Genomic DNA, 27,637 nt, shown 5'->3' with positions numbered 1-27,637 from the left:
TCTGAATTATGCTTTATCTGGGATATTAAGTCATCCATAGCCAAAGAATATTCATTAATAACTTTTTTTGAACTTTCATTTATGCCTTCCAAAGATTTTATTGAATCCTCCAAAGTCTGAATTTTTGATTTTAACGCCTGTGTGTCAGTTTCATACTGTAATTTACTATTTTCTAACTGAGCAGAATACAAATCCAACTTATCCACTAAGCCTATATTAACTTTACAATATTTTAATTTTTTGAAAAACAATTTATTTATTTTTGACAGTTTTTCTTTTTTTCTAATGACTTTATTCAATTTAATATATTTCTTTAGTTTGTTTCCGCTGCAATTTACTAACCTTGGTGTGGTGGTATCATTGGCTAAATCTGTAGTGATCAAAGGGATTTCAATTGCTGCGGTAACCAACTGGGAGTCAGGCCGGACCAGTTCCTCGAACAAGGTCTGAGTGTGTGCCGCAGCTGCTTGGTTTTGGGCCTCCCGTAGCTCGTAGATTTGTTCGTGGGCGTCGTGCAGTGCTCTCTCCAATGAATCGATGTCTTTCAGGGCCTGTTCATATGCAGCGTTGCACTCCATAAACCTGTCAACCATCTCCTGAAGCCGGGCCCGCTCTAAATTTACATTATTGTAATCACTCTCTAATGTACACAGTTCCTTTTTCAACTTATCGTTCCTATCAATTACTAATAAAAGCTCTTTCTCACTGTCTTCTCTTTCACTGAGCAATTGAGCACTAAATTCCTTGGATTGTTTTAATTCCAGCAAGGTAAGTTGGAGCTTATCACACTTTTCAGGCTCCTGCTGGAGAGCCGCTGCTGCGGCTGCTGCAGCTGCTCTGCGTGTTTGCATTGTAGATGGGTTTTTAATGTACTAAACACTAAAACAAAGCAAGAAATTGCTTACTCAAGCTCAGCGGTTGCAGGTAGGTACTTACATGAAATAATGACGCTTAACTATGTCTACACTTGTTCTAGCCTTGTACACACGTTAACACTGAATTGAAAAACACAATTAACAATAACTAGTGACAATACGACCTAGAAAGTGTACAAAGGCGAACAGATAATTCAAATTTATAACCTATAACGGCTACAAACCTGAGACATCAGACACTGGTAAACGCCACTAAAACACTTCACTTATTATATTTATACAAAACTTAATGTTAAATCTACTTAGTTTACACTTAAAATAGTAATTATTACACAAAATATCCTTAAAAAATAATTATTTTAAAGGGACCTAGCAAAATCAGCTGCTTATCGTTTGACAGCCGGGGTTGCCATCATGCCATGTCTGGCGCTTTCGACCGATCGTTCACGATATCCGTCCGATCGATCGAAATGATGAATCGTACCGTGAATGTGGGGCTTAAATGTTCCATTCCACGGAGTTTTGGAAACGGTGTGTGATTGACATTTTGCATTTGAGTTTGACATTCGCTGGGCTTGTCACAACGAGTCCAGTCGAGTTTGAAGACTTTGAAGTTTGGAAAGAAAACAAATCCAATGGAATGGCGCAAAACTCCCTGAGTAATCACTGGTCAAACTATACAATGTGGAATGGCGCAAATATGAAGTAAAAAGTGTTATACTCTGTTGTAGTAAATCGAGTCAGCACTAATGGACCCGTTCAACATTGCAGTTAAATTGTGAGACTGTTCACAATTATGAATTCTACAAACTGTAAGTAGTGTTAATTTTATTGTAAGAAACAAAGTACGAATAACCTATCAAATCATGTCAAAATATTCTTCAATAACCGGCATATTTTCAGCATTCTGCCAAACGAAACCCGAGTTTTCTGTGAGGATCGTTGTCTGCGACCACTATTTAACCAAGCCCATACCAGGAATAGACGTAATTTATTCAGATTTCAGAGGTTCTGATATAAAACAGGTAAGTTTTTCTTGCACCTGTTTAATAAACCAATAGTCAAAAAAGTCCCAGAATGAATTTATTAATGTTTTGATATTATGTATCTTAATTAGGTATCAAAAGTAAATTGTCCTAATTCCTGTACTATTGGCCGCTGTACACATGTGGCCAACGTGTTGTGTGAATTCATTGGTTCGCCAAGGGGTACCACCAAGGGTTGGTTCCCCGTTGGCCACATGTGTACAGTGGCCATATAACAAAAGAATGATAATAACCCAAATTAAAAATTGCTAGCACCAGAACCTACGGTCGCTGTGGCCGAAACCGGTCAGGAGGATATATATATGTTTGTTTTAATTTTTAATCAATTTTTTTTATAATTTTCGCTAGGTCCCAGTACTGCGTATATTCGGCCCTACGCCCGATGGCCGTAAGGCTTGTGTTCATGTACATGGGGTGTTCCCATACTTTTACATACCATGCCCCACACCAAACCCTGAACCACAGTTTCTATACCAAGTATGTCTATTATTCTGCATGTATTTAATCACTCTCTTATTAAAATCATGAATGTTTAAACCTTATTTTAATCATGCTACTGCTTAGTGTGTTCTTAGAAATACTTAAAATTAAAAAGGAAACAAACTTCCTTTAAGATGACAATGAATGTATGCAATGTGTCTTATAAAATTGTAACACCATATAAATATTTCAGATTGCAGCGAGTTTGGATAAAGCCCTTAACATAGCCTTAAAACAGGCCTCGTCAGCAAACCAACATGTCTACAAAATTTCACTGGTCAAAGGATTGTAAGTTTCCAAAATCAGTTACTCATTATACTTAATATAAAGAAATATGATATGCTTATCAACTTATCTTTTGGATGATGATGATGTCATCCTGTTATCCCCCACTAGGGACATAGGGCTCTTAGAAGAATCTTCCACTTTTCACGGTCCTGGACGACTAATTTCAAATCCTTCCAGCCTAGTCCACTTGCGCCAGCCTCCTCCACTGACCACCTCCATATGGTACAATTTATATTTTTAGACAAATAAAAGGATTTCTCATTTTCAGACCCTTCTATGGATTTCATGACAAGGATCATTTATTCTTAAAGGTTTTCCTTTACAATCCTGGCCTAATCAAGCAAGCAGTAGAACTCTGCGGCAATGGAGCCATTCTTGGTCAGACATTCCAACCACATGAGTCTCATCTCAACTTCACACTGCAATTCTTTATAGATTTCAATTTATTTGGCATGAGCAATATAGATCTACAGGCAATAAAATTTAGAAAAACGGGTATTTCACAAAATAGTGATGATCCTATTGAAGGCAGTGATAGTTTAAAATCTGAAAGTGTTTGTCACTATGAAGGTGATTGTGTAGCATCTCACATTATAAACAGACAAAGAATAGGGAGAGGTGATGGTATTGAAAATCCAGGATTGGAAGAAGTGTGGAATCAAGAGATGGAAAGAAGAAAGCAACTCAACATGTCTTTAGCTAGCAAATCATTGACACAGGGCAGAATCAAGAGCCAGGAAACAGAAACACATTACAAATTTGAACAGATGTATTTACTAAAAGCATCCAATTTGATAAACAAGCCAGCAGATCTGAATATCAATAAAGTAGTAGAAGAGGTATATTATCCAGCTGAAAGTATGGAAGGCTCGCAATTTTTTAAAGCAGTAGATGTCAGTATACATTTGCCTGATCAATCACATAATGCCAGTTTGAATCAAACACTGAGGCCAATGAATGAAAGTTTGAGTGAAGACCTTGATGAAACCCTTGTGGATGAGAGTGTAGCACTGAACAGTAGCCTACATTACAGTCAAATATTGTGTAGGTAATGATAATATTACTATGGCACGCTTTGCTTACTACACCAGTCTTCACATTTTAATTATGATTAAATATAATTCTACAACCCTTCACAAAATCCAATTGCAAATTAAACAAATGGATGAGCTTTATCTTTTATTGTGTTAAAACTTTTGACCTACAATACATAGTTCCTCAAAGTTATTTTTATATAAACTCATTTAAGATGGAGTTTAAGTTGAAGTTTTAATAAGCTGTTCCTCTTTTAGTGGACAGTGAAGATCTGGAATTGGTAGGTATGCTGCAAGATATGGAAGACACAGAAAAGCCAGAAGAAGACAGTATAATGGCCACACCTGGGGTAGAGCAAGATGCAGATGTTGATTCTGATGATGCTGAATATTCACAAGTGTTTAATGAAGATACTATACTTCTGGAACCATTTAAAAGGTAAGTTATAGAACATGTTACTTTTCGTATTTATTTACGTTTCACGTATTATAAATAAAACTGTATTTCATGTTTCCAGTGAAATTGCTTCAAACGAGAATACGCCATCTTGGCATGATTCATTTTGGGATGGAGTCAACATACCACAGCTTGATGGCACTTTTGATGATGATCGTGAGTAGATTTTTTTTAATACTATAATGATGACTAAACATTTAACCTATACGTCACTTACTTAATTTATACTCGCCAGATGTTAAAAAAGTGAGAAAAAGGAAAATGAGACCATTCAAATTAGGGTTATCAAGACCAAAGAGTAAGAAACAAGTACCTGAAAAAAACTCCCAAACTAATAAATCATCTGATATCAGTGATATTGATGAAGTAGATGTTTCCCAGGAAACTATAGATAGTATTTCAAGTGTATACATACAAAGATCTGTGAAAAACGAAGTACATAGTAGTTTAAATAATTCATTCGATCTAACTTCAGAAAGTGAAGATACCAATGAAGTTATTATTAAGAAAGAAAATATAACCGATCATGTAGATAGAGTAACTAATAAACATGAAAGTAATGATGTGAAATATCCGACCACTAGTGGTTTCATCAGTGTAAAGAAAAAAAAGGGTGATATTATAAAATATGATATTACAAACAAAGTAGATTTAAAATTAGAAAATATTACAGATCTGGTAGAAAAAGTAACTACAAAACATGAAAGATCTACTAGGAAAACACTGGGTACACGTACAAATGTAAAGAAAGAAGTACGATTATTGGACGATAGTACAACCAGTAAAACAGTTAAAAAAGAAGATGTGCACGGTCTAGACATAAGTAATGAACACGTAAGTATAGGTGTAGCAGAAATGTACGATATCAAAAAGCGTTACGAGCCTGTAGCCGGTTGCTCCACAGTTGTAAAACCTGCTGATATTTCACAACAATCGGACAACGAATCTTTTCTTTCCTCTCCAGAAGATGATTTCGGTATACAGAGTTTCTACAATAAATCTAGATTTTTTGATATGTCTGTAGAAGAGGATAAGAACTTTACTAGTTATATTGAAGATTCTCAACCAAAAATTGAAGAAACTGAATCAGCTATCACAAATACTCATCTCAAAACTGAAATGGAGGTTTTAGATGCTACAGAAAAGTCATTAAACGATTCGTCATCTACCACTATTGTTATTACTCCTAAAATTAGACCACCCACAAAGAACTACATATTGTCCAGCTTAGAATCCTATAAAATTCCCAAAGTGAAAAATCGGGAACCTTTCTTTTCGGATCATAAGGACTCCGGTGATAAAGTAGAAATCGGTCTCATGGTGCTAAAGACACATAGTAAATCGGCGAAAGACCAAAAACCTTTTGAGAAAGTTTTGGACGTCACGAGCCTCGACGAATGGCGACAACTACTGTTCCTTCAGACTAATGAAATTAACGAAGAGAATTCTAAACCAGAAACTTTGCAAACACTTCTAGCAGGAAATAAACATTATGTTCTAGAACCGATTAGGAAGCCACCAACTAAGAAACAGGTAGAAAAATGGGTTGAAGATCAACAAAATCATGATAAAGAAGAACCACAGTTGGAAGTGAAAGAAACAACAAAAATATTAGATGATCTTGAAAATTCGCAAGCTATTGGTTTAAATGAAGATGAATTTAATCAAAGTATTAGCTTAGAAAGTAATGATAAGGTATGTTTTTCAATTAAATAATGAACTGTAGTGTCATGTGATATCAAATGCCAATGGATCTAAAATTGTGTTTATTCAGCAGGATAAATCATCTTTAAATAATAGCCTACAAGTGACTATGCATCCTGATGGATCATTTCTGTGCTTTGGTGGAAGCGAAAATCATGTAAACAGCACATCAAATGACACACCGGCATTAGAGGTAATTAAACATAATACTTATATGTACCTTGATTCTGTTCGAAGTATGGATGTATTTATTGATGGTCCTTTATTTGCAGGAGGATTTTCTTACGATAATGTTAGTTGAAGTCCATACATCTGTAAGAGGAGATTTGAACCCTGATCCTTTAATTGATCCTATTCAAGTTGTTTTTATAAAGATTTCTAATGATTGCCCTCCAAACCACTTTTTACAGAAGAACTTAACAGAAGTTATATGTGTCGATGACAGTAAAGAGCTAAAATTACTCGACAGATGTATTTTCGATCAGAAAATCACTTACGTGAATACAGAATCTGATCTGCTTGAGAAAGTGATAGAATTAGTAAAAAGCCACGATCCTGATATAATAACCGGTTACGAAATAGAAATGGGTTCATGGGGCTACTTGATGGAAAGAGCACAAATACTAGGGTTAGAAGTGGTGAAAGAGATCTCAAGGATAACAGAGAAGAATCGCCAAAAACGTTGGCGGAGTGAGGAAAACGATTTTGAAGGGAGGATTATCGGTCGAGTGATGTTTAACGTTTGGCGTTTGCTGCGTCACGAGTTAGCGTTATCCGATTACAGTTTTGAGAACTGTATGTATGAGATCTTGAAGGAGAGGGTGCCAGCGTACAGTGCAGCTCAGTTAGCCACGTGGTGGAACAATCCCTCGAGGATTTTGAGGTGGATCACAGTGGAGCATTACCTCACTCGGCTGTCTGGGACTTTGAGGATGATGGAGAAGCTGGATATGATAAGTAAGTAGTGATATTATGTCTAGTTATCTTGGATGTAACATACATGCATACTATCACGCCTGTATCCCATAAAGGGGTAGGCAGAGCACACGAAACTACTAAAGCTTCAGTGCCACTCCTGGCAAATAAGGGGTTGAAAGAAAACGAAACTGACATTGCAGTGACAGGTTGCCAGCCTCTCGCCTACGCCACAATTTAACCCATATCCCATAGTCGCCTTCTTCGACACCCACGGGAAGAAAGGGGGTGGTGAAATTCTTAACCCGTCACCACACAGGCCTTCACCTTATTCTTGCCCTTCCTTCTTCTTTCTTCTGGGAAGTAAGTCACTTTTAATGTTTACAAAATATGATCGATCAATTTTCTCGAAAACCCCTCCATAAAAATAAGTTTTGTTTGGCAAAAAGTCTATCATCATCACTATCTTCGCCCAGTTTTGGAACCCTTACCTCCTTTTATTGTATTAGACGATTTGCTACATAAAATTACGCCAAACACTCACGTCAATTGAGCTTTTTAACCGACTTCAAAAAAGGAGGAGGTTCTCAATTCGACTGAATGTTTTTTTATTTTTTTTTTTTTTTTTGTATGTATGTTACTCGATATCTCCGAGAATCGTGGACCGATTTTCAAAATTTTTTTTTTGATCGAACGGGTATAACCCCGAGATGGTCCCATTGACACCAAGTCGGGGTCTTGGAGAAATCGAGGGAACTCTTCAAATGTTATAGGCACATGTAATGTTCTTAGTGTATTTTTCAAAGGTACACCAGTATTTACGCCTGATGGTAATAATTTTATGTGGCTGAGCTGATGATGGAAGGTCAACTCCTCAACGGTTAGGAGTTAAAGGATAATTCTTTCACTACTGTACTTATATTCGGACTGATACATATAATATCACTAGGAACCACTAAAAATCAACAAATAAATTAACTTTTTAACAAAAAATAAAACCGCCTTCAAAAAAAGCGTGTTCAAAACACGGTTAAACTAAAAAGCCAAAAATAATAAACCTTCGAATTCAGATTTCTTATCGGATTGCAATAATCTGAACATCCAAATTATAAACAAATCAATTATTTTTGGAGTCGGGGCCAGCCTGCGTATGGTTGGGTGGGGCAAACAGGAAATAGCAAGGCGACGAACAGGTCTGGAACCGACTCCAAAAATAATTGATTTCTTTATAATTTGGATGTTCAGATTATTGCAATCCGATAAGAAATCTGAATTCGAAGGTTTATTATTTTTGGCTTTTTAGTTTCTCCGTGTTTTGAACACGCTTTTTTTGAAGGCGGTTTTATTTTTTGTTAAAAAGTTAATCTACTCATTAGTTATCCCTATCTTTCGAAAACTGATAGCCTGTCGTACGAACTATAATAGAAATGCAAATTGTAATATGATGATGTGACGTGTAAATTATTATTTATGAATAAATGATTGAATTGAATTGAATTGAAACCAGACACAGTACTGTTATGATTTTTCGGTAATGGTTTCTTAATTGGCAACCTTTTTAATTAGAGTTATTAATATTGGCAACACTAACGTTAGTTTTGACAGCCCGCTGTAAACAGCCAATCACAGGCGAGCATTGCGAAACGCCAATCCGACTCGTTTCCGGTTCGGTCGGAAGGCGCCATGTTGTTTTTAAAAGAGATTCATTCTTTGGTAGCAGTTGAAGTGTACGGACGTGTTCCTAAGTGGTGATGTTAATAATTTAATTGTAATTGTTTATCGGAATAAAATAATAATTGAAATACTAAGACTGTGTTTGAGTGCACGAAATCTCAGAAGAGGGGACGAACAACGACAAAGCAAGGTATGTTAATTATTAAAAGTGAGCCGTGATAATACTACCTTGCTGCAATTTTAAAACAAAAGTTTAATGTGTATCTTACTAAGATGAGAAGTTAACTTGTGTAACATTACGAGTACAATGCAGTTGGAAGACTTGTTTAGAACAAATAGTTGATAGCTAGTGTGCGACCATGTGCGTTGCTGCTAGTAGGCCATGTGTGCCTATAGTAGAACAAATAGTTGATAGCTAGTGTGCGACCATGTGCGTTGCTGCTAGTAGGCCATGTGTGCCTATAGTAGAACAAATAGTTGATAGCTAGTGTGCGACCATGTGCGTTGCTGCTAGTAGGCCATGTGTGCCTATAGTAGAACAAATAGTTGATAGCTAGTGTGCGACCATGTGCGTTGCTGCTAGTAGGCCATGTGTGCCTATAGTAGAACAAATAGCTTACGACTAGTGTGTGACCATGTGCGTTGCTGCTAGTAGGCCATGTGTGCCTATAGTAGAACAAATAGCTTACGACTAGTGTGTGACCATGTGCGTTGCTGCTAGTAGGCCATGTGTGCCTATAGTAGAACAAATAGCTTATGACTAGTATGCGACCATGTGCGTTGTTGCTAGTAGGCCATGTGCGCCTGTAGTTGAACAAATAGCTTATGACTAGTGTGCGGCCATGTGCGTTGTTGCTAGTAGGCCATGTGCGCCTATAGTGGAACAAATAGCTTATGACTAGTGTGCGGCCATGTGCGCCTATGATCGATTATTTTATTCAGATGCGACCACGTGTGTTGCTTTTAGCAGAACATTTAACTGAATATTTAACTGGTCATCATCAGTCGGATGACAATTATAAGACTTGATGGCAGACTTGATAGTAGACTCGATTGTATGTATACTCTAATGTGGATTCGATCGTAGACTCGATCGTAGACTCGATCGTAGACTCGATCGTAGACTCGATCGTAGACTCGATCGTAGACTCTATCGTAGACTCTATCGTAGACTCTATCGTAGACTCAATAGTAGACTCGATTGTATATTCCGATGTGGACTCGATCGTAGACTCGATTATGGACTCGACTGTAGACTCGATCGTAGACTCGATCGTAGACTCGATCGTAGACTCGATCGTAGACTCGATCGTAGACTCGATCGTAGACTCGATCGTAGACTCGATCGTAGACTCGATAGTAGACTCAATAAGTAGACTCAATAGTAGACTCGATTGTATATTCCGATGTGGACTCGATCGTAGATTCGATGATGGACTCGACCATAGACTCGATTGTATATTCGAATGTGGACTTTATAGTAGACTCGATCGTAGACTCAATCGTAGACTCGATCGTAGACTCGATCGTATACTCGATCGTAGATTCAAATGTAGACTTATCGCATCGCATAACTTTATGAAATCCGATGCAAGCTTGAGAATCGAGAACCGGAAACGGGAATAGTAGCTTTTATTTTTTTTAACTTTATCCCGAGGTTATGGCATCCGACACAGAAGATGAGGCCTCTGATGGGCCACGACATGATCACCGTCATGTTACACAGAAGAGGCGGAGACTAGAGGTGCTGTCTTCGAGCCAAGGACCAAGAAAGAAAATCCGCAAGAGAGTTCCAGCGGCGGGTTGGATGATTGAAGATGTTGCCCCGCCAGCCGACGTTGCCACGCCGGAACAACCATCCGAGGTACCAGAGGCGCAGACAAGATCGCCAGCTGCGACAGTTCCGCCCGCATCGCAGGGAGCTACTTTCAATGAGGTACTACAGCTTATTAGTTCTTTGCAGGGGGGAAACAAAGATAAGGCACATTACTTGAATAACAGTCAATTAAATAATGTGGTGCCAGAATTTGATCCCTCCAGCAAAGCACAAAGTATAGATAGCTGGATTCATAAAGTTAACGAATGTGTTAAAATATACGACTGGGACGAGAAGCAGACCATACATTTCGCACTTCAAAAACTTTCGGGGCTTGCAAAGAAATGGTTCGAGTCTTTACCATCCGTTGTTTACAGCTGGGAGGATTGGCAAATTAAACTTAAAAAGGCTTTCCCTAATGAGAAGAATTATGGTCGGCTTCTCGAAGAAATGTTAGCTCGAACTACGCGTGCAGCTGAGCCTTATCGCGAATATTTTTACGACAAGTTGTCATTGCTAAACAGGTGTGAGATAAAAGGAAAGAAGGCTGTTCAGTGTGTAGTACATGGAATAGTAGATAAATCGGTTCGCAATGGTGCCCAAGCCTTAAACTGTGAAGAACCGGAAGACTTGTTGGATTACCTCAATTCGCAGCGACCCCCTGACGCGTCTTTTGTTAGAAAGCGTAGTGAAGCCGGGCCCAAACAGAACTCTAACGCTTTGAATGAAAATTCGATGACTTGTTTTAACTGTCGCGGAAAGGGGCATTCCTTTAGTAAATGTCCTCAGCCTGTAGTGAAGTGTCAAAAATGCCACCGTGTAGGTCATGATTCTGCATCTTGTAAACTTAATCCTTTACATATTAGGAGTGATAGTAAGCCCACAGTTACTGAAGAGCGTAAAGTTTTTAGGATCTATACACTGCGTAACACCAATGACAAATTTTTTAGGCCGATTTGTGTCAATGGTGGTGAATATGTAGCATACGTAGACTTTGGGAGCGAGTGCAGTCTCATACGCGAATCCGAGGGCGAAAAACTTAAGTTGGCAAAATGTTACGCGGAACTACCAGCGATAAAAGGATTTGGTGAATCTTTGGTGTTCCCTGTCTATAAGACTTTCGTCACTGTAAAAATTGACGAAGTTGAAGCTTCTGTTGAAGCCCTAGTGGTTAGGGACGAGTTACTACAGACACCCTTACTGATCGGCCAGAATTTCACAGAGTTACCTTTCGTAACGGTTTTGAAGGATAACTGTAAATTGTTATTTTATAAGAGTCCGATAACTGAAGTGCAGCAGGATAACTCTGTGAAGTTATTGACTTGTAATTCTACCAAAATTCAAGGGGTAAATCTTGTTGAAGTACATACAGAAGATCCCTCCTTCTCGGGTGATGTTTACGTGGAAGGTCATAGTTGCGGTGAACCCGGGAAGGAGTATCATCTGCATCAGGGCGCGTATAATATTAAAGATGGGAGAGGCCAGCTAGTATTAACCAATTTAACAAAAGACGAATTAATACTTGACTCGGAGATTCTTTTGGCCAGGGCCTCGCCGTTTGTGGAAAGAAAAGTTTGCCATGTAAATAGGATCACCTGCGATATTTCGTCGTTAGAACCAATTGAGAAAACTGACATTAAGGTAGGCAAAGACGTCAGTGCTGAACTTGTCGATAGGTTGCATACGCTTATTCAAGCCTACCGTGATTGTTTTGCATTGAGTTTGAGCGAGATAGGAACGGCCAAAGATGTTGAGATGTCAATAGAATTATCAGACGACCGGCCAGTAGTCTACAGGCCGTATAGACTGTCGCATGCTGAGAGGGAGCAGGTACGCAACACAGTAGAGGAACTTTTAAGCAATGATATTATTCAAGACTCGAATTCAGACTACGCCAGTCCCATCTTAATGGTAAAGAAGAAAAATGGCGAACAACGGCTATGCGTTGACTTTCGAGCCTTGAATAATAGAACAAAAAAAGATTGCTTCCCGCTCCCTCTGATCGAAGACCAATTATCAAATTTGAGTGGCAACCGCTATTTTACCACACTAGATCTCGCGTCTGGTTATTATCAGGTCCCCATGGCGGAAGATAGTCGACACCTGACTGGATTTGTAACACCGGATGGGCACTATGAGTTCAAAAGGATGCCGTTCGGCCTTGCAAATGCGCCGGCGGTCTTTCAACGGCTTATTAACCGAATGCTAGGGTCGAAGCGATTTGAATCGGCATTGGCATATCTGGACGACATCCTTGTGCCTTCTGGTGACCTTGAGCAAGGTATTGAGAGATTAGAAGATGTCTTGAAACTTGTCAGAGAGAATGGACTTACACTTAAATTGTCAAAATGTCGATTCTTTGATAATACAATTAATTACCTTGGCTATGAAATTTCTGCGAACGGAATTCGGCCCGATGAAACTAAAATATTGGCAGTCAAGACATTTCCTGTCCCTCGGACAGTGCACGAGGTTAGACAGTTTTTAGGTTTGGCCGGGTATTTCCGAAGGTTTGTGAAGGGTTTTGGCGAGATTGCTAGACCTCTCACAAATCTACTGAAAAAGGATGTCGCATTTGCTTGGTCTGACAAAGAATCGCAGGCTTTCACAACCTTGAAAAACATGTTGATGGAACGTCCAATATTAGCCTTATACAACCCTAAGCTTGATACTGAACTGCATACGGATGCAAGTTCTCTCGGAGTGGCTGGAATACTGCTACAGTGGCAAGAAAGTCCGCGTGTGTTGAAGCCAGTAGCTTATTTTAGCAGGCAGACCACTCCTGAAGAGCGTCATTTGCATTCGTATGAGCTAGAAACTTTAGCGATAGTATGTTCTCTAAAAAAGTTTAGAGTCTACCTATTAGGGATTAATTTCAAGGTTGTGACAGACTGTAATGCTGTCAGGACAACATTGACTAAGCGCGACCTAGTGCCTCGAATTGCAAGGTGGTGGCTCCAAATCAGCGAGTTCACTTTCGAAATTGAATATAGGCCTGGCACACAAATGACCCATGCTGACGCCCTTAGTCGGAATACTAGGTTGACATGTGACGACAACGACTTTCAGACGTATACTGTTTATAACATAGAAAAAGATAATTGGCTTCTGACCTTGCAGCTGTCTGACCCTGATGTAGCTCGTATCGTAAAGATTCTTAAGCCAGAAAATGACGAAGAAGCTAGGGACATTAGGAAAAACTATGTTATTAAAGATCATAAACTTTATAGGAGAGTAGACGATAAATTGCGTTTGGTAGTGCCACGATGCGCGCGGTTTCAGATTTGTCGCGCGAACCATGACGATATCGGACATTTGGGTACGACAAAGACTATTGATAGGGTACAAGGACAATATTGGTTTCCCAAACTTCGACATTTTATAAAAAAATACGTGAAAAACTGTATATCTTGTGCGTATAATAAGGACTGTTCTGCTAAACAAAAGCAAGGCCAACTGTACCCCATACCAAAAGGCGACAAACCGTTCCACACGATTCACGTGGACCACTTGGGTCCATTTGTAAAGAGTTGTAGTGGTAACACGTATATTTTGACGATTGTAGACGGATTCACAAAATACGTTTTTGTAAAACCGGTAAAGAATATTAAGACAAAGACCACGATAAAAGTACTAGAGGATATTTTTCACGATTTCGTTTATCCCTCACGAATCATCTCCGACCGAGGCACCTCGTTTACGTCAGCGGCCTTTAAAAATTTTTGCGATTCCAATGGCATCAAACATGTTTTGAACGCGGTAGCTTGCCCTAGAGCAAACGGGCAAGCTGAACGATTTAATCAGACCATATTAAATTCCATGATGAGGCATAATTCGGGCCAGGACGAGCGTAGTTGGGACGTGTGTCTGAAAAAAATTCAGTGGGGCATAAATAATACCATCAATGCCACCACTAAGAAAACTGCATCGGAGACTCTTTTTGGTATTCAGTCGCAAGATAGTCTCTCAAACAAATTAGGTGTTGAGATCGACGACACTCACAAATCGGTAGCCGATTTGAGGAGAGAAGTCGATGAAAACATTCAAACGAGTCAGATAAAACAGAAACTTAGATTTGAATCTGGAAGAGTTCCCGCTGCAGTTTTTAAGAAAGGCGATTTGGTAAAATTGACCCGCACAAATTTTTATAACAAAGGAAACAGTACAAAACTGATGTCAAAATTTATCGGTCCATACAAAGTAACACAGATTTTGGGTAACGATAGGTATCAAATAGCCGACATCCCCGGATTCGGAAAAAAGAAAAGGCCATTTAAGAGTGTTGTAGCTGTCGATAGATTAAGGCCGTGGATAAAGGTTAATTCACCAAAACCTGGTTCCAATAAGTTTTCCTCTAGTAGCAGTCCAAGTGAAACGTCGGATTATGAAACCGATGATAACATTCCTTTGGCAGAATTAAAAAAGAAATTAAAAAAATAAATATAGATTAAATTTATTTGATGTGTAATGTTTACAACTACTTAGCAGTGTATTTGCTAGTTCATAATGAGTGTTATGATTTTATTCCTATTATTTACTGATATATGTTGAGAAAAATATATGATTATGTTAAAATAAATATGAAGAAAATAGAAGCTAAAAGTTGTTACGAGTGGTAACAAGGTTTATCTTTCGTATGTATAAATAGATACATTAAAAATAGTACTTAGTTAGAACATACATATATGAGGGTCATACATATTTATAGATCATGTTGATTAATTTAAATTTATCTCGCAGGTATTGCACATATAATCTAAAACTATTTGATTTGCCATACTCTCACTGTTTGTTTGCGATTGACTAAACTATAATGTGTGTGACCCACGAGTTAAAGGTAAAATTGAATTTGACTGTAATTGTTCCTAAGTTAAGTACAAACTGTGATGTTGGTAATCGAAATGATATTAAATTTAACTAATTTTGAATGTGTAATCAATGTACACCGGGACGGTGTACGAGTCGGACGGCCGAGTGTTATGATTTTTCGGTAATGGTTTCTTAATTGGCAACCTTTTTAATTAGAGTTATTAATATTGGCAACACTAACGTTAGTTTTGACAGCCCGCTGTAAACAGCCAATCACAGGCGAGCATTGCGAAACGCCAATCCGACTCGTTTCCGGTTCGGTCGGAAGGCGCCATGTTGTTTTTAAAAGAGATTCATTCTTTGGTAGCAGTTGAAGTGTACGGACGTGTTCCTAAGTGGTGATGTTAATAATTTAATTGTAATTGTTTATCGGAATAAAATAATAATTGAAATACTAAGACTGTGTTTGAGTGCACGAAATCACAGACTTAAAAAGGGAAACCCTATTCTTTCAGACCGGACATCAGAACTGGCGCGCCTATTCGGCCTGCAATGGTGGGAGGTGTTATCCCGTGGCTCGCAGTTCCGAGTGGAATCCCTTATGCTCCGCGCCGCGCGACCTCTAAACCTCATCGCCTTGTCTCCAAGCGTGCGGCAGCGGGCTGCTATGAGAGCCCCAGAAATGCTGCCTCTTATATTTGAACCGGGTAATAATTTTTGGGCTTAGAATAATTATTGTGCTTGTAACAACGCTTTAATTTATTTAGTTGCTATAAATGGTCATTCTTGCACAGATTGACTGAGTCCCACGACAAACTCAAGAAGGCTTGTGTTGTGGGTACTCAGACAACGAGTATATAATATACAAATACTTATATTATACTAGCTTTTGCCCGCGGCTAAACCCGCGTTAGAAAGAGACAAAATATACATACTTAAATAGATAAATACATACTTATATACATAGAAAACATCCATGACTCAGGAACAAATTTCTGTGCTCATCACACAATTACAATGTCCTTACCGGGATTCGAAATTCGAACCCAGGACCACGGCTTAGCAGGCAGGTCCTGTACGCGCTAGGCTAGACTGGTCATCAAAATAATATACATCAATTTGAAAAATGTTCTTTATTTCAGAATCTCGATTTTACGCTGACCCAGTCATCGTGTTGGATTTCCAAAGCCTCTATCCATCCATGATGATTGCTTACAACTATTGTTTCTCCACTTGCATTGGACGCGTTCAAAACATCAACGGGTAAGTATATAAAACCGATAATTTTCTTTATTTATTGAACAATAGAATAATGGCATAGTTGGTATTAAATAAATCAGTATTATCTGCGTTGCGTCGTAATTGACATACCTACTTACCTAAGATTGCACATGCAATCCATGACACGACTACAATCGTAATGTTTTTGTTTGATGAATTATTGTAGTATTTAACATTTTTGGAGTCCTAGGTGATGGACACAGTTCGTTTCGTGGCATATATCCCCTCAAATCATTAGAGTAAATTCTACGTAGTTGTAAAATTTGATATGTCAGCAATTCCCGAAAAGTTTGTACATTTGGTTGGATCACGTCTCCGATGTAGATAAAAATTGGTGGGCTGATAGAGTCCATGATGCTGAACAAGATCTACTAAGACGTGATCCAAATGTACAAACTTTTCAGGAATTATCATGTATAGTTGTCTTTGTAAATGTTAAACGTCTAGTTTCAATTGCACAATAAATAATTTATGAATCAAAATTCGAGCAATTTCATGTTTCCTGTCGAGGGAAAATAACTATTATGATAATCTTGCGTTTTCTATGGCTTCTACATGATCGAATATTGACTTATAATTTGCAGCGACTCAGCCTACGAATTTGGCGCCTGGCGTCTCCGTATACCCCGTGCAAAGCTCGACGCTTTGGTAAAGAACGGTTTGGTCCATTGGTCGCCCGTGGGAGTCGGTTTTGTAAAGCCGTCAGTAAGAAGGGGCGTGTTACCTGCGTTGCTGAGGAGAATCCTTGCGGCGAGACAGGCAGTAAAGAAAAGTATGAAACAACAGACGGACGAAGGTGTTAAGAAAGCGATGCATTCACGACAGTTAGGTATGTACTAGTCTAGTAAATACTACGCTTTAGAGAAGAACGATCTCGTACATTGGTCGCCCGTGGGAGTCGGTTTTGTAAAGCCGTCAGTAAAAAGGGGCGTGTTACCAGCGTTGTTAAGGAGAATAGCGGCGAACAAGCTGAGAAGAAAAGTACGAAACAACAGACTTATGATGTGCTAGTAAATCTTACACTTCAAATCACCAGTCCACAGGGATTCTTCTATTCGTGTGTATAAGAAAATACCCATGGAGATAAATAAATGCACTGTTTTTCTTATCAGACAAACGGCAAACTGATCGCTAGATGCCTTGACACCTGTAACACAAAAGCTGTTGAAAGTGATTTGCCGGCATTTAAGATAAAAGTACGATCTTTTCCTAAAGGTTGGAACTTCTATAGACTCGGTTGTCCTTCCAACTTGAAAGTACCTACAATCGAGTCTCCTCGTCCTGCCCAATGTGATTTATAAAGGACATGTTCCATTTTTTGGGACTTATAAATTAAAAATCTTGATAGGCAAAAATAACTTTTTTTTATGTTTTACCTAAATAGTGATACAAAGGAAAATCTACCCTATATATTCAATAATTTGGTTTAAATTTCAATGGGTCAAACTATGGTGGGCGGGACGAGGCTATATCACACTTTAATAATTTATTTATATTCATCATCATTTACTTTTACATTACATTCCTGTAACAATTTTAATGTACTATCAGCTGCAGAAGTGCATGGCGAATTTATCATTCATTCATAATTTCTCCATGCACTTTTGCAGCTGATAGTACATAAACTTATCAACAGGTCTAAAGCTGATAGCGAACGTGACATACGGCTACACGGCGGCCAATTTCAGCGGTCGCATGCCGTGCATCGAGGTCGGGGATAGCGTTGTCGCGAAAGGAAGGGAAACGCTCGAGAGAGCCATCAAGATGGTGCGAGACAATAAGGAGTGGAATGCTAAGGTATGTTTTATGTTTCAAAAACCTAAAGCTGAGTTTAGACCAGCAAGTTATTGCTGCAAGTTTTGAGACGCAACTATAGGTAAGAGTGAGTGGCAAGTATCTGTATCTCTTTCTTGCATATACTTCTGTCCCAAAACTTGCAGCAATAACTTGCTCGTCTAAACTCAGCTTTAAATCCTATGACGCCGACGATATATCACCAAAGAAAGACTATATTCAATGTAACCATTTTCAGCGCGTGCCGTGCCTTAACTGAGCAAAAAGCCTGGTCCCAGACCAGACCCATTGACCTATATGGTGTAAAGTTTCGCTGACTATGATTGAGGTCTTAGTGGCTTAGATGGCAGAACGCTGGGGTATCAATCCAGAAGCCATATGTTCAAGTAATTAAGTCTCATCAGGCAGTAATTTTCCACTTAAAAGTTTCATTTCTACGATTCTTGATTAAGTACTTTCGGCCGGTTGCTAAACAATGTGTCCATTGCTCATGCATGGCATCCTGGCAGGCAATTATGGTCGCGCGGTAAATGATAAAATAGCAGGCCGTCCCTATCGCACTATTTGTAAGTGCGATAGGGACGGCCCGATTATCATCTATCGCGCGACCATGATTGCCCTACTGGCATCACCATGACCCTTCTCGCAGCCTTCGGAGGGAAAGATAACTTCGTTACATCCTATTAGAGACAGAAGTCAGCGATGCCATTTTAAGAATGTAGGAAAACGAAAAACTTCCGTTGCTAATCATTGAATTGTTATACCGAAAGCAAGGATGATTTATATAGGATTTACAATCTTCATACTAAGAATCGTACCTCAATTTTTAGCGCCACCTATTAAATACTATCATAACTACACTGATGATTCCTACAAATTTATTTTTTTTTCAAAATGTGTATCATGATATTTTAATATACATGATACACTTTGATACACTAAAGAAGCATGTCATTTGTTCTTATAAAAAAAAACACTCAAAAATATTTGGGGAAAATATGATTTTGGCCATTTCTAGGCTGCGAAATCGCCATCTAGTTTTAAGCCTAAAAAGCCCATACATTTCAGGGGTACGCTTTTTTGTATGGGCTTTGTCTGTCCCGGTATTAAAAAAAAATTCAAAATTGTTTATTTCAAAAAATACACAAGGAATATGATACAGAGGATGGTGCTACCCTGTAAGCAACAAATGCCCGTGTTGGGTAACGCCGCTCTTCCCTATTTAACTATTAACATATTACATGGTATGGTATTACATTTTCCTTGACCGAAAGTAAGTATTGTCAACAGGTTGTATACGGAGACACTGACTCGATGTTCGTGCAAGTACCGGGCGGCACAAGGGAGGAAGCTTTCCGCATCGGGCAGCGGATAGCCGACGCTGTTACCGCGGACAATCCTTCGCCCGTCGCGCTCAAACTAGAAAAGGTAGCTAGCATTGAATCATATAGTATTTTATACAATCGTGATATAATACAAAGCTTTTTAGTCGAGTACCATTTTTAGGCCACGAAGCTTGCTGAGTGGCCTAATAGTACGGTACGAGAGTAAAAAGCTTAAATTATTACTATTGTATACAATACTTTTTCTATGAGTCATCATCTTCATCATCAATGGACGAAAAATATCATCATTCAAGTTAAAATTAATGTTAATGGCGTCGTTCACCGTTGTATCAACATCGAATTACTTGGCAACCAATTGTTTGTAATAACCGTCTGTGATTGGTTGGTAACGCGATAGGTAAAAAAAATGTGTTTCAGATGCAGAAAAATTTGCCAGGTATCGCAAATTAATATAGAACTTGTATGAAGTTCTATTTTTTTTTTTTTTTTTCAGTTAACTAAAGGGAAGTGTAATGAAATATTATAGTTGACTAAGTGTCAAAGACTATTCAACACTGAAAAGTCAGCACTTATAGTTTAGTCTGTGGTGTCCTAATTGACAGATTAAAGTCGACGAGTAGAAAAAAGTGTTTTTTTTTATATCTGTGTTCAATTTATGAGTTTACTCTGACTCTAATGAAAACCAGCGGTTCTGCGATTTGCCATGAGCAATGCCATGGCATGTGTTGGTTGAGTGTGCACTGCGAATTTTCATGAACTCTCTGTAACATGTCATGTGCCTAAGTCCAATCGTTAGGTCCTCTATTATTAGCCGCTGCATTAATATGTAACTGTTTGTGTCCGTATCGTATGTATATTGGCTACGTCAGCCACTTGTCTATGGGGCCAATTTCTTCTGTTCTGACTAGAGATGGGCCGAATATGGACTTTGCTGAATACGAATATTCGGCCGAACATTCGGTTCAGATCTTACCGAACCGAACATTCGACTGTTCTTATCAATAGATGATACTTAAAATTTGTTTTTTTTCTTGACCTATATTTTTATTATAAAAAACAAAATGTTATTGATATTTTTAATATTTAGCTCTATTTTGAAGTTCCTTGGAATGCTGAAATAGGATGGCATTATCCGATGAAATACGAAAAAACTTACGTTATTTAACACTTTGTTTAATCGGTAAATATTCGGCAATGTAACCGAACTATTCGGCCGAATATGAACATTGACAAAATTGCCGAATATGCCGAATATTTACCCAATATTCGGTCCGGGTTCCCTCTATTTGGCATAACTTTAATTGTCCGAAACGATTTTCGCATAACAGACTTCGCATAATCGATTTTCGCCGAATGTTAATTTGGCAGAAAACTTATTTGTCATAATCGAAAATAATACGAATAACACATTGTCCGAAAATAAGTTCGCATAATTCTGTTTACGCCGATTGTTTTTATGAATAAAATTAATTCGCATAATTGTATTTGGCATATTTCTTAAAATCAGAATATCCACTCATACTAAATGCTGTTAAGAGAGTCGGTTTGGTTAGGTTAGAACTGCGACCTCAACAAATAAAACATTTTGTCAAGAATTTCGGTTAGGTTAGGTTAGAACTGCAACATTAATAGTAGTATTACCTATGATAAAAATTCTGCGTAGTAAATTTCCACTAAACCATGTTATGCAGAAATAATTTATGCATAAAAACCGTTCGGCGAATAACCTTTATGCATGAAATATATTCGGACAAACAAAAATATGCCTAGACAAATTATGCGTAACTATACTATGCCATAAGTGCCATAACAGATTATGCGAAAGGTGAATTATGCCAATATAGATTATGCCAAAAAGAATTCTCGATTGTAAAATTATGCCAAAACAAGGGGAACCATTCGGCCCATCTCTAGTTCAGACAATATATCTTAATTTCATTCGTTTAGTCTAGAATATACTAAGTTACCTTTACCTACAGGTGTACCAACCGTGTATCCTACAAACTAAGAAGCGTTACGTCGGCTACATGTCCGAGAGTCCTGACCAAGAGCACCCCGTATACGAAGCTAAGGGCATCGAAACAGTACGCCGCGATGGGTGCCCTGCCCAAGTAAAGGTAATGTTAGGTTTAGTGCTAGATTTAGTAAAGATGTTAAAAGCGAAAAGTCCAGTACCGGCCCTAGCACTAAATCAACGTAGAGCGAGGTATAATTTTGGCGCCCTTGTTTAAAAAACCTTCTTCATTAAGATTTTTGAATGATTCACGGTTATTTTCATTAGACTTATATTGACCGGGATATAGCCCGTGATTACCTTTTTGATTTTTGTCGAGCTCCCGATATTTCGACTCAGTTATGCATCGTGATCACGGAAAACTGACGAAGGCGGGTGGATGTCAAAGTTGCGTAGACAGCGCGCGATCTACCCTCCTTCGCGCGCGTCGTCTGCGTTCACTTTCAGCGTTACCACTGGTCGCATTCACACTCAATGGTCTGTCCAAACACACTACACTCACAGTGTCACTACGTTTGTTCGATTCAGACTTCACCGGTTTTTTACACAAACCGTTTTTGTGTAAAAATCAAAAAGGTAATCACGGTCTTTCTTCATTGACAAAAAAAGTGATATCTGTTTTTTTTACTATGTCGCTTTTTGGCGCCCCTCCTACCATTTGGCGCCTAGTGCGGCCGCTCCACTCGCTCTTCCCTTATTCAGGCCCTGGCGGAAACTATTGTAACGGCCTGGCCACGACATTGTTCGAAGGCGGCAGTAATGAGCGGTTGCCATAGGAGCGAATGAAAAGTCCCATCGCTGTGTCTCGCTCCAATCCTTTGCCGCCTTAGAGCGTTTTCACGTTATCCGATCCGATACCGGATGTAGGAAGGATATCAAAGGCAAAAATCAAAGATAAGTCGTCTGTAATGTATTATAGATCCTACATCCGGATCGGATAATGTGAAAACGCATTTGGACCAAGTCGTGGCCGGGCCGTCAAACAGGAGTCGCAACCATGCGCGGATCCAGGGGGGGGTCATGGGGGTCATGACCCCCCCCCTGTAGCCTAAGTTGGCCATACAAATAGACCACGTGACCCCCCCCTGGGGCCCCGGGCCTTTACCACGTGACCCCCCCTGGGCACGAAGCTGGATCCGCGCTTGGTCGCAACGCGGGGCGAAGTAATTATTTTGAAGCAACTATAGTAACTATTTAGAACAAGCACAAGCAAGATTTGGTTAACTTTTTTTTATGGGATAGGAGGCAAACGAGCAGACAGGTCGCCTGATGGTAAGCGATCACTGCCGCCCATGGACACCCGAAACACCAGAAGTGTTGGAGGTGCGATGCCGGCCTTTAAGATGGGTGTACGCTCTTTTCTTGAAGGTTTTGAACTGAGACATTACTCTTTCTGTCACGATCTTGAAAGTAGAACGGAGCACGTTAGCCCTTTAAATCTTTAAGTATTTTTAACTCCCTTGCAACGCAAAACGAAGGGGTGTTATAAGTTTGACGTGTCTGTCTGTCTGTTCGTCTGTCTGTGTGTGTGTGTCTGTCTGTGGCATCGTAGCTCTTGAACGGATGAACCGATTTAGATTTAGTTTTTTTTTGTGTGAACGCTGAGTTAGTCGGGAGTGTTCTTAGCCATGTTTCATGAAAATCGGTCTACTGTGTCACGGTCGGGGGTTTTTTTCAAAATTTTAATTTTGTGGTTAGGTTATTTAAAATAATGATCAAAATTGTTTCAGCTCCTCCAAAAATCCCTCTGCGAGCTATTTTCCACCGGCGACCTGTCACGCGTGAAACGCCTCGTCACATCCGCCCTTACTCGATTGGTCGACGGCACGATGTCCCCTCAGGAGTTATTCTTCACCCGCGAGTACCACGGAGTAGGTGGATACAAGGCGGCGGCCGCTGCGCCTCCCAACGAGATTGCCAAGTTAGTACCTACGTTAAACACGTGTAAGTTATACCATAAATTAAATATAACAAGATCATACCATCCCATACATTAAAATAAGACCGCGCTTACACTCCACCACACATAGATGGCGCCACAAAAAAATGTCTTGTAGCTTGTAGATGGCGTTAAGTGTCACTTTTGACATAGATTTACGGCTCGGAATTGACACTTAATGCCAATCTACAAATAGTCGGTGGCAACAAGGCATTTTATGTGGCGCCATCTAGGTATGTGTGGTGGAGTGTAAGCGCGTTCGTAAGCGGTCGCATTTTAATGTATGGGATGGTATGATCTTGTTATATTTAATTTATGGTTATACAGACTATTGTAGACGCATAGAGCCATATTTTTAACCCCCGATGCAAAAACGACGGGGTGTTATAAGTTTGACGTTTCTGCCTGTGTGTGTCTGTCTGTGGAATCGTAGCTCCCGAACGGATGAACCAATTGGGATTTAGTTTCTTTTGTCTGAAAGCTGAGTAAGTTGGGAGTGTTCTTAGCCATGTTTCATGAAAAACGGTCTACTATGTCGCAATCGGGGTTTTTTTCAAAATTTTAAATTTGTGGTTAGGTTGTTTAGGGTTCCGTACAAAAAGTACTCTTATGGTGCCGCTCTGTCCGTCTAACCACACCTCGGACACTGGCGATCAAATATATGAAAGAGGCGCGTTCCTAGCACACAGTCTAAGCTCGTGTAGGTGAATGCGTACTATGCTTGTATGAGTGAAATATGACAGGTCGACTGTTCGCGTTTTTGATAGGCGGTAACTGTGAGGTAACCGAGAGAGGGCGGCGGCACTTTCAGCGGGGAGCGGGAGTGGCCATACTGTACGATAGTATTTATTATACTGTGGTCTAACAATGACACACCTCAGAGTTATAATACTCGGGAATACTAATATGAGAATTTTTAGAAATAACTAACTTCGGGTGCTAACTAGAGGAATAGAGATATCTATAGTTTGTATTAAAATTGTATCTTTACACGGTAATGGTAATTGCCGTCCATATCAGGGGTCTCCATTACATCAGGGCCATTTCGCAGGAAAATTTCGCTCAGACCAGACATATGTAACTCCGTATAGACAGCTAAAGTCTAAGAAAAAAACATACCTCAAAACCATACAGAAAAAGGTACGGTGACCTAGATGGCGATACACCTTTGGGGGACGCTCGGCTAGATGGCGCTAATATTAATATTTGACATTTTAACACATATCAAACTAAGCACATAGGCCAAATTGTCAAAACTGAGGTTCAACAGTTTTAAGCCTGTGTCGAGAGATGGCAGTCTATGCACTGTGATTACACATTTTACTTTAACAGTAACTCTCTAACAGTAATCCTCTTTGCTCAGACTTAACATTAATTAATTTCAGTGGCACAGTTTTCGCGTTCTAACCGTATTATATTTTCAGGAGACTAGTAAGCCGAGATCGTCGCGCCCTACCGCGTACTGCGTGGCGCGTTTCGTGGCTCGTGTGTGCCGGCGCGCCCGGCACGCCGCTCGTTAAGCTAGCCCGGACACCGAATGAGGTAGCTAACCTTTCATACGACTGTGGTTTAAATCATGAGCTTCAGTTGTGCTTTAGGGCTTGTAGGTATAGGCAGGGGCGGCACACTCGGGGATTCTTTCTCCGAGCTACAAGCACATGCCGGCGGCCGCGCATTCGCGACCCATTCAGTAGTGACGAACTTCCCGTGGCCCAATAGAATGAACTCACGTTCGCGTGCGGTACGTTTGTTAATGTAGGAATTATGAAAGCCTGCATTTTGTGAACATCAAAGCAGTGAGCCTTCTGTACTAGGTATGCTGTAAAGGAGGAGCAGGCAGGGTCGCCATGTAAAGGAGGAGCGTTGATGGAAACAACTTGTTGGTTGAATGTATGCTTTATTACTGATATATGATCCTTAACCTACGGAATATATAGAGAGATTACGTAAAGGTGTGTGTAACGTACAGTGCACACAACAATGCTGTCATAAGTATTTATAACACTAGCTTTTGACCGCGACTTGTCTGCGAAGAAATAGTGACATACACACACCATGTAGACATGCTTTCGGCCTTTCGCATATGTAATATAGTTTTGTAAACTTGTAGGTGGCGCGGGACGGGGCGGTTCCCCACGTGGCGTACTACGCGGCGCGCGTGCTGCTGCCGCCGCTGCACCGCTGCCTGTCCCTACTCGGCCTAGATGTGTTCAAATGGTGAGTATCAGCAGGCCTACGTCACTCGCTCGCGCGTTAAGTACCTACACGCTAGCTGTTCATTCGAATGAACAAGTGGCCGAGGGGCGCCACGCCACGCGCCCGCCTGTGTAGTCGCGTGGCACGTACCTACTATTTATTCTTCTGAGTTTTACGCAATAACTTATTAGTATTAGTTAAATAGTATAGGTAGCAGCAGCGGCTGGTCCATACAAGCAATGTTAGTACCCAATGATAAGGTAGGTTTCTTTTTGCTTAGTGTTGCCTAGCAGAAATTTTCACCGGCCGCCACTGATAGGTAGTAGTAGGTATTTGTCTTTTTGCGGGCAAGTGAAGGATCTGTTACGTTAGTAACTTATTAATAATTTGTGGTATTAGTAAAACTGTCCCTACACATTTGCAAAAAAGGTTTATTTTATTATTATTATTTTTTTATTATTTTTACTCCCATGTTGACTTTTTCTTACAACTTATACGCCTCGCAAAGAAATTCCCTAACTAATTAAGTAACTAGATTTATGTAATGCTCCACTTTCACAACCAAGGACCCGTCTGGTGGGCACTCGTGACTTTTGCTCAGATGCTGGGAAACCCGCTGGGCGGGTTCTCGCCATACAAGCGGCGTGGTTATAAATTACGACCGGTCTCTGACGTAATGCGCCATTTTTTGTCTGGTAGTGAATGTGTTTACACGTCTGTCGCATTCTCTTACAAATAATGAACAGACGCCTAAGAATATTACCTCGCGTTCGATCTATTTATTTAGGTACACGATCCTATCCCATAGCATCGTGGAATTCGTGGACGTGTGTTTTTACATCCAAGACAGTTTTTCACTGTGGTGTTCCTCGGTGAAACCGAGCTGTTTTTGTGACAAATTCCTCACTAGGCAACTTGTTCAATTATGAAACTAATTTAATTCGTTATCTCAGGTGGAAAGACCTCGGATTCTATCGACCCGACATCCCCACATCCCGAGCCCCTCTCGCCGGTAGCATCGCTCGCTACATGTGGCGTTCGGCGTGCGTGGCGTGCGGCGTGCGCGGCGTACGAGCCGTGTGTGGCGTCTGTGCGCAAAAGAAACATACTACTGTGGCGTTGTTGGCTAATAGAGGGGCGCAGGCGAGGCAGCGGTGTTTAGACTGCCAACAGGTAGATATTGGCATGACACTTCATATTGATATAAAGGCAAAATTACCCGTATCGATCTAGATCCTTCTCTAGCCTTTAGTATAGCTAGCTACATGTGGCGTGCGGCGTGCGAACGTGTGGCGTCTGTGCGCAGCGGACTTTTGGGGGACACCTTACACAAATCAACCTAGCCCCAAACTAAGCAAAGCTTGTACTATGGGTATATACATAGAAAACATCCATGACTCAGGAACAAATATCTGTTCGTCACACAAATGAATGCCCTTACCGGGATTCGAACCCAATAATGTGTTTCCGCATCCATCCAGTCCAGACCAATTGTCTTGGAGTTTCTCCTGTTGTCTAGAGTACCAGATGTCATTGAAGATTCGTTTACGATTTTGTATATCGTTCCAGATATGCGAGTCATGCTGCGGGCATGCCCAGTCCGTCCACTGCAAGAACACGACATGCGCTGTCTTGTGGGCGAGGATCAGTGCGCAATCCAAGCTAGAAGAGTTGCAAGACATCATCCTACATCTGCCTGAGCAATTCAAGACTGAAATTATAGAATTTTAAATAGATGAATAATTATGAAAGTGATATTGTATAAAATGCTTATATTTTAATCAAAGCTCGCATAGTAAGGCTCTGTAAGTAATTAATAATTATGTTGTAATAAAATATTTATTAAACACACGTTTATTACTGTACATCGTAAAATCAAAATGTCTAGGACATGCGCTTACGTTGTAAAGACAAACTTTCGTTATCTTTTCTTTGTTATTTTTGTCTAAATTAAGTTTCTGCATCTACT

At 39.8% G+C, this 27,637-nt stretch overlaps 1 protein-coding gene across 4 annotated transcripts; it reads left to right on the top strand.

The window, feature by feature from the left end:
• The first annotated feature begins 1,511 nt into the window (after nt 1–1,511).
• On the top strand, nt 1,512–27,637 carry LOC125242775 (DNA polymerase zeta catalytic subunit). 4 transcript variants are annotated; one of them, XM_048151711.1, is made up of 21 exons: nt 1,512–1,687; nt 1,779–1,900; nt 2,270–2,398; nt 2,595–2,689; nt 2,958–3,733; nt 3,982–4,162; nt 4,242–4,336; nt 4,416–5,875; nt 5,958–6,077; nt 6,157–6,841; nt 15,614–15,805; nt 16,241–16,361; nt 16,964–17,208; nt 18,016–18,176; nt 19,464–19,601; nt 21,499–21,636; nt 23,264–23,454; nt 24,897–25,014; nt 25,583–25,689; nt 26,622–26,841; nt 27,238–27,637. In XM_048151711.1, the coding sequence occupies exons 1-21, from the start codon at nt 1,672–1,674 to the stop codon at nt 27,397–27,399; spliced, it is 5,472 nt and encodes a 1,823-aa protein (XP_048007668.1). In that variant the 5' UTR covers nt 1,512–1,671; the 3' UTR covers nt 27,400–27,637. The 4 variants fall into 4 exon arrangements, with proteins under 4 accessions (XP_048007668.1, XP_048007667.1, XP_048007670.1 ...); XM_048151710.1 differs by having other exon boundaries at nt 5,955–6,077; XM_048151713.1 differs by having other exon boundaries at nt 5,682–5,875; nt 5,955–6,077; nt 27,238–27,627.

Source organism: Leguminivora glycinivorella, chromosome 3 (assembly GCF_023078275.1).
Source record: "Leguminivora glycinivorella isolate SPB_JAAS2020 chromosome 3, LegGlyc_1.1, whole genome shotgun sequence".
Lineage (NCBI taxonomy): Eukaryota > Metazoa > Arthropoda > Insecta > Lepidoptera > Tortricidae > Leguminivora > Leguminivora glycinivorella.
Note: the sequence above shows the minus strand (reverse complement) of the source record. Positions and strands in the feature narration are given on the sequence as shown.

Excerpts from the sequence above, each read along its gene's own strand:
- LOC125242775 (XM_048151710.1), top strand. Across the intron at positions 5,876-5,954 it reads GCTTAGAAAGTAATGATAAG|CAGGATAAATCATCTTTAAA; the intron begins GTATGTTTTTCA and ends GTGTTTATTCAG. Across the intron at positions 21,637-23,263 it reads GGTGCCCTGCCCAAGTAAAG|CTCCTCCAAAAATCCCTCTG; the intron begins GTAATGTTAGGT and ends AAATTGTTTCAG.